The following is an 8,540-nucleotide window of genomic DNA, read 5'->3' on the forward strand; positions in this document are numbered from 1 at the left end:
TTAGGGACCAAGATAGATCTAATTGCCAAGTTTAAAGAGTAAAGTGGAAGAAAAAAATACAGGTACCAAAATGAACCTAATTGCCAAATTTAGGACAAAAAATTATATTATCCCTTTAAAAATAATCAGACTTAGAAATTAAATCATATTTAAATAGGGGTAACATTATTGGTGTTTAGATTTTCCATGCAAATATGATCGGTTTGTGTATGAGTATATGCAAATATATTTATAATTGTTTACTTTTTAAAATATTTTATTTATAATTTTTAAAATTTTAATATCATGGTAAAATTGATAGACTACGTAAATAGTGAGGGTTAAATTTGTTAAAGTTTTAAAAATTAAGATTAAATTAATAAAATGGGACAATATTGGAGGTTAAATTTATTATTATACTAGGTCATGTCAGCATTCTGTTTAGCAACCAGATACATTTTTACTACGGCTTAATATATCATTTAGTATCCGAGTTTGATACTTTATTCTAATGTGGTACCTATGTTATTTTTTGGTTCAGTTTGGTACCTGTATTTAACAAAAATTATATATTTTGGTACCCAAAAGTTATGGTGTTAACTTTTTAGTGTTTAATTCGAGTTTTATGGTTGATTTGATGAAAGCTAATTGCTAATATTATTAGTTTTGAATTCTTAATTATTTTATTAATATAGAATAAATTTAATATTAATTGTGAATTTATTTAATTTTACATTTAACTTGTCAAATACAGATTCGATGGATGTGATTTAATTATTGTTTTAAGACTGATTTGTGAATGTTAATTGTTAATATTATTAACTAATTATAAATTTTCATCAAATCGACTCTAAAATTAGTATTAAACACTAGAAAGTTAACAATATATTTTCAGATTTCAAAATATACAACTTTTGTCAAATACAAATATTACATTCGACAAAAAATAACACAAGTATTACATTAAAAAAATGTCAAACTCAGATATTAAATAAATTAAAATAACTATAAGAAAATCAAGAATGGTGATTATTTGTATAATTTAGTTGTCAAATTGAAAAGACAAATATTGGTTTAAACTCAAAATGAAAAAGGAGTAAGACCTGCCAGTAGTGATAAATATTCTGACAACCCGCACACACAATGTTATTTCAATGCAATAAAGTTACATAGTGTCTATTTTTCGTTGATAAAGGGATATTTACATGAGTTTGCCTTGGTATCGTGTTCATACTATCATATTGAATGATTCCAGTAGCTTACTTTCTGTTCATATAATACATACGGTTTTGGTTGTTAGTTGGGCCGGTTCCATAGCTCTATATGAATTAGCCAGTTTTTATCCCTTCGAACCTGTTCTTGATTCAATATGGAGATAAATTTTGTTCGTTATACTCTTCATGAATCCTTTAAGAATAATCAAGTCATGAGGGGGCTGGAGCATTAAAGGGAACCTATGCCTCAGTCGACCCTGGTGTTGAAAAGTATGGATGCTGGCCTGGTTTCGTTACGGCGAAAATTCCCACAAACCCAACATATATGTGGCTATTTATTGGTTAATGAATCCACAAGTGTTTAAAAATGATTGGCAGCAGTAGTGGAAATAGACAAAAGAGTGGACATGCTTGTTAATTTTCTGAATGGTATTGGGACAACACAAGAGAGTTTGGTGAGCAGATTACCATCACTCCCCCACATCATGGGAAAACCAACCCAACCCAACCCAATCCAACCAACCCTTTTATTTCTCTGTCCCTGCTCTTTAATTTACACAACCAACACCCTTTCATGTCTCAACAACATTTTCCCCACCCAAGTTTGTTTACAAATTATCATTAAATATATCTATGCCTTCCTTGACTTTTACATTTTACTATCACACTGTATCATACTTTTTCAAAATATAAAAAAAAAAAACAAATGAAGTTTTTTCTTTCTTAAATTATCCACCATAGATATATTAAAATGATAGATATTAGCTATAAGTTTTAAACCTATTCTATATTTAGGGTGAGGATCAAACTCTCGACTATTGATTAAGGTAGAAAAGAACTTTTGTCATTTCATCTAACTCTTGAGTTTTTTTTTTCTTTTTTTTTAATGATGTGATATTATTTACTATTATATATACCATAGGTGAATAATAATAGAACGCATTATCATTAAATAAAACATAAAACAGAGAGAAGTTTAAAAATGTAAAATTATTAAAGGGCATAAATAATTTTTATTATATCATATGTTAAAAATTTTAAAAATAAATTTAAGTAATTTTATATTTAATGATGTCTCATTATTCGATATAACGATAGCATATCGAATCATATTGCACAAATGTAAATTTATTATTTAAATATGGCCATATAAATAATTTGATAATTTCTCTTAGTTTTATTATTCTTTTAAGCATTGTTTGGCAAAGTGAAAAGAAAATTAAAGCGATAGAAAATATAATTTCTTTTCTTATAGGTGTACTTGGTAAGAAAAATAATTTTCTTTTTCATTTATTATTTGGTAGAGTTGAAAATGTAAGAAAAGAAAATAAAATATTTGAAAAATGCATCATTTTAAATTAACATACACATTTCTCACATTTTCTCCTTCTTATCTTTCTAATTTGAAATGATTAGTTTTAATGTATTAGGATGAAAAACAAACATTTCTCTTATTTTCTTTCTAACTAAACACACTCCATCTATATTTTCTTTCTACTTTTTCACTCTCTCATTTTCTCTACCCAACCAAGCACACTCTTAATAAATCACATATAAACTTATAATATAAATGATACTAATTTTGTATGTTTTTCGTGCAACAAAGCGTGCTTTTGCTTTTATTTTCTCTCTTTTTATTTTAAACTTATAAATATAATTACAAGTAAAAATATACTAGTTTTAATTTATGAGATAATATTTGATGCATTATCGGTGAATAATAATATGATACAACATCATTAAATTAAATAAAAATACAGAAAATTTGCTATTAATATTTTTAATCATATTTAAATAAATTTATTAATATTTGTTATTAATCTAAATTTATAAAATTTTCTCTTTTTTTCAATTTAATAATAAACCATACATCAAATACTGTATTGGGGCGTAAAAATTATGTTGGGGAGGTTTCATAAATATAAATAGGCCTTTCAACAAGAGTCAAAACCAAACTCACCTCCCTGCCTCCTTTTTCCATTTCATGGCATACCTTGAAAATTGAAAGCCTAAAGAACCCTTTTTCTTCTCCAACAGTCAACCGCCATGGCACCCTCCTTTCTCAGCTTTGTCTCCTTATACGGCATCTACCTCCGCCGTTGCTTTGCCACCTCCGGCCTCACTTCACAATTCATCGACATCGACGACCACACCACCATCCACTTATGGGCTCCAAATCCCGACCACCAAACTCCACAGCAACAAAAACCCGCCTTGCTTTTGCTCCACGGGTTCGGTCCCAGCGCTATGTGGCAATGGCGTCGACAGGCCCAGTTCTTCTCCCCTCACTTCCACGTCTACGTTCCCGACCTGGTTTTCTTCGGCGATTCCACCACAAAGTCCAAGGAAAGGTCGGAGGTATTCCAAGCAGATTCGATGGGGAAGCTGATGGAGAAGCTTCAAGTGAAGAAGTACCACGTTATGGGGACCAGCTATGGAGGGTTCGTGGCGTACCACATGGCCAAACTGTGGCCGGAGAAGGTGGAGAAAGTGGTGATTGCGAGTTCTGGAGTAAACATGCGGAAAGCAGATAACATGGAGTTGTTGCAAAGAGCTAATGTGGAGAACGTTGAAGATATTATGCTTCCCGAGACGGCGACTCAGTTAAGGACATTGACTCGTTTGGCCATATCAAGGCGTTTCACCATGGTTCCTGATTTTTTCTGGAAGGACGTGGTTAACGTGAGTATATTTCCCTTTTTCCATTTTAGTAACCATTTCTTTTTCCACATTAGTTTCTTTATTTACAAAAATTGAATTGGAGAAGGAATCGATCTCTTTGATTCACGAAAAAGAAAAGGGATACGTGGGGTCAGAACAATCTTTGCTAGATTTGGATTGAGAAATACATCCACTTTTATGAAAGTGGAGCCGAATGATAGAGATGAATTCCTAAATCCTAACTATAGCCCTATCTTTGTTTGGTATATGCATATAAAGAATGCCACTAACATCAAAATATTTCATTTACCATTCTAGTCCCAATAACACAATACTATTACAACAAATTTATATAAAATTAAAATATTTATTGCCCATATTCTGATTTTACCTTTTTTATTTTTTTCCCTAAATTTTCAGAGTTAGGATTAAAATATGAAATAATCCATGATAGTTCCAGTAGCCTTGCCTCCCATCCAACGGTGAATTTTGTAAAATTACTTTTTAGAGAGCTAGTAGTTACAAGCAATTTATTTTCCTTTCTTATGAGATGATGTATGTTTGTGTCCAAGTAAGAAAGCAAATGCTGTCATGTTGGTAGATCAACACTATTATTATGCTCCAAGTGTAGTTAATTTCGTGCAAAATGCAGCAATTATACTCAGAAAACAGAAACGAGAAACTGCAACTTTTAAAGGGAATTACCCTACTGGCTGGTGATGATTCATGCAAGCTACCTCCACTTCAACAGGTATATATAAACATCCATATAATAACAAGTTGACTATTTAACTTTGGTTGATTGTCTGCTGCATTCTTTTTCCTTGTGACTTAGGATGTGCTGATAGTTTGGGGAGATAAAGACCAGATATTCCCTTTGAAAATGGCTCATGAACTCGAGGAGTATGCACACTGCACCCTTTACTTGGTTTTGAGTAAACATTTAGTTTTATTATTAATAACATTTGGGTGGGAATTTTCAGGCTTATTGGGAAGAAGACAAGGCTGGAAATAATACAAAACACATCTCATGTGCCCCAGATTGAGAACTCAACACAGTTCAACAACATTGTCAAAAACTTCCTATGTGGGTCCTCATAAATTCCCTATATAAATATGTAATGTTATGGGATTATAATTCAGGAAAAGTTTCCATCTCCATCAAAATTCTACTCATTTCAGTTACTCTTTATAAACTCACAAGGCTGGATTTTTTTTCCAACTAACCATTTCTTGCATATATGCCAACAAGCTAACCATCAGCCTAATGGTAAATATTACACCTTCAACTCTTGGAAAATATATGTCTCAAAATTCTTCCTTTTGGAACATAAATTTGAATTTCATTTATTATTAAATGATTAAAAATTAATTTAAATTCAATATAATATATTTTAGGAGAATATAAAAACATGTATTTTCAAATCCAAAAATATTTTAAAAATTTAATTTCATTACTAAATAGACATCCAAAGATTTGAGAAATTAGCATGAATGTTACATTTCTAAATTGTTTTTTTTATTTACGTTATTTTTGAAATTCAAATCCAAATTCTAAGTCATAGTTTTGAAACGATACCCTTTTATATATATATATATATATATATATATATATATTCATTCTATACACTCCGAAATAAAAACTAGGAATTTTGTATTAGAAAGTGGAGATAAGATTAAAAGAATTTAGAATGCCAAAGCTAAATTTTCTGTGTTAAAATGGTCTAAATTAAATAAATAATTCATTGGAGGGGCTGAAAATGTAATTGTATTAATTAAACATAGCTAAAATGATTGAACTCTTAATATTTAATGGAGACTAAAATGGGAATTATGCCATTTAACCAAGAGAACTAAGGCTCTTGCCCCCAAGCTTCATCTCTGTACACGTTATAATTGAACCACTAGATAAACACATCACTAAGAAATAAAGACAAGTGAATCTATAAAGCTTAATACTTGTTTTTTTCCCTTGTATAATGAAATTCTCATTTTCGTTTTTTTATGTTCACTTTGTGTTATCCATTTTCATTTTTTCCATTCTTTTCCATTAAAATAAATCCTTTTTCGTTTAAGTCAATTAAATGCGAACACATAAACAATAATAAAAGGACTAAAGTAAGAATTTTATTGTAATATAGAAGTCAAAACAAACATTATCAATGGACGAACACCTGAATATATAAAATCTTTTTAAATGCAATTGGTCAAAGGGGTAACGTGATGGACGAAATAAAAGTCCAGAGGGCAAAGTGATTGAAAAAACTATTAAAAGGACCAAAGCAAAAGTTTCACCATAATATAAGGACCAAAACAAATATTAAACCCTTTTTTAATAATATGTCATTCTGTGCTTCACTGCATGTATTATATTCTTTCCATCTAGTTAGTTTGATAACACAACTCTAAGTAAACTAAAAAGTGTTTTAAACAATCTCATTCAGTCTTTTTTTTCTTTCTTTCTTTTTTTTTTCCTTTTAATAACTGTTGATTCAAGTATTCAAGTAAGGGGATCACCCAAGCTATTGTATACAAATACAAGTTCAAGAAGTTCAGAGGAACTCTGTAAAAATATATATGAAGAATTTGAGGAAATTCTAATGAACATTATATACATTTTGAAGGAAAGTTGTCATTATGATCCAATTTAACTGTGGAGAAAAGCTAAAATTGTTAGAATTGTAAATCAAGATATGATATAAAACTTAATAAATCATAAATCAGGATCTATCATGTTAAATCATTAAAAACAAAACGATAACAGAATTAGATGCTGAAGCGTACCTTGAAATTTTTTGGATCTTGGGGATTTGATCTTCCAAATTAGCACACAAGTAATCTTAAGAAGGTGACTCTCTTTTCTAAAGATGGGATATTAGAAAAGTTACATTGTTTGTAATTTGGGGACCATAACCCTAATATATATAACTTTGGCACATTAGCCCTGATTTCTAATTAGCCCATCATCAATTAGAAATTAGTTACTAGAGTATCTACACATATTCGACCCATACTTTATCTAAAAATTAAAGAGCAATAAACCTTAACCAAATTAGATTATTTTTAATTTGGGCTAACCTATCATGATAGTAAATAATAACATGTAATTACCCTTATTATATATGAGATGTCCATACTTTCCAACAATATCCCGCTTAGACCACATATATATACTAATTACCCTATAATTACATGTCATTATATAACTTTATAAGCTCAAAATTTTACTATCATATCCAAAAGGTATTCCAAACAATCTCTTCCATTAATTATGCTAACATAGAACCAATGTGACTTTCGTTCATATATCGTAACTAAATCCATCCTTGATCACATATATTAACACAACCAAATGACATAGATCAAGTATGGATGTGTAGCATGGAAATTACATGCAATATGATCTAAACATGTCTATTTCCAACTAGTCCTCTTTAAACTTAAGTGAGGTCAGTATCAAAATAACAAAACAGAGTGAACAAACTGAATACTTCATTTTTGGTCAGAAAATAACTAAATACATAAATGTCTGAAAACAAACATAAAGTAGATAAAATACAAACTCCCACTAAATAATGATATCCTCAAATAATGTAACACCGATATGAGTAGTGTGCTCATGAAAAACCTTGGGTGGTAAACCTTTTGCTAGCGAATCCGCTATCATGGAGTTTGTCCCAATATGCTCTATGGGTATTTGTCCATTTTTCACTTTTTCAATTCACAACTAGGAACTTTATGTCAATATGCTTTGACTTAGATAAACTCATGTTGTTATTGGAATACAATACCGCTGACTTATTGTCACAAAATAATTTGAGTGGCCTTTCTACATTCTCCAAAATACGCAGCTGAGTGACAAAGTTCCACAACCATAATCCATGGTTTGATGCCTCATAGCATGCTACAAACTCTGCTGCCATAGTGGAAGATGCTACAAGTGTCTATTTGACATTTTTCCATGATATAGTTGCTCTAGCTAATATGTAAATATAGCCTGATGTAGATTTTCTGCTATCTTGGCACCTAGCGAAATCAGAATCAGAATGCCCTACGACCTCCAAATGATCTGATCTCTTATAAGTTAGCATGTAACCTTTTGTTATCTAAAGATACCTCATAACCCTTTTGGTTGCTATCCAATGGTTAATACTAGGGTTTCTTAAATATCTATCTAACATCCCAACAATGTATGTAATGTCTGGACGCGTACATACTTGATTACACATTCGACTCCAAATAGGTGATGCATAGGGAATCTTTTGCATTTCCTGAATTTCAAGGTTACTTTTAGGGAATTGAGTAAAACTAACTTTGTCTCCTTTAGCGACAAGGGCGTCACATGGTTTACAACTTTGCATGTCAAACCTTTTGAGTACTTTATCGATATAGCTTTTTTGTGAAAATCCAAGAATACCCTGAGATCAGTCTCGATGTTTCTAAATTCTTAAAACAAAAGAGGCATCCCCAAGATCTTTCATCTCAAAATGCTTAGATAAAAACCTCTTGGTTTCTTACAATTAGCCTATATCATTAGCAGCAAGCAAAATGTCATCAACATATAGAACCAGAAATATGTACTTACTCCCACTGAATTTGTGATACACACAATCATCAATAATATTTATCTCAAAACTGAATGAAACAATTACTTGATGAAACTTATGGTACCATTGACGGGAAGCT

At 30.6% G+C, this 8,540-nt stretch overlaps 1 protein-coding gene across 1 annotated transcript; it reads left to right on the forward strand.

Annotated features, from left to right (window-relative positions):
- Nucleotides 1-3,079: 3,079 nt before the first annotated feature.
- LOC108482039 (uncharacterized) lies at nt 3,080-5,021 on the forward strand. Its single transcript, XM_017785147.2, has 4 exons — nt 3,080-3,875; nt 4,507-4,605; nt 4,690-4,757; nt 4,838-5,021. The coding sequence occupies exons 1-4, from the start codon at nt 3,240-3,242 to the stop codon at nt 4,953-4,955; spliced, it is 921 nt and encodes a 306-aa protein (XP_017640636.1). The 5' UTR covers nt 3,080-3,239; the 3' UTR covers nt 4,956-5,021.
- The last annotated feature ends 3,519 nt before the right edge of the window (nt 5,022-8,540 follow it).

The sequence above is a fragment of the Gossypium arboreum genome, chromosome 6, assembly GCF_025698485.1.
Source record: "Gossypium arboreum isolate Shixiya-1 chromosome 6, ASM2569848v2, whole genome shotgun sequence".
NCBI lineage: Eukaryota > Viridiplantae > Streptophyta > Magnoliopsida > Malvales > Malvaceae > Gossypium > Gossypium arboreum.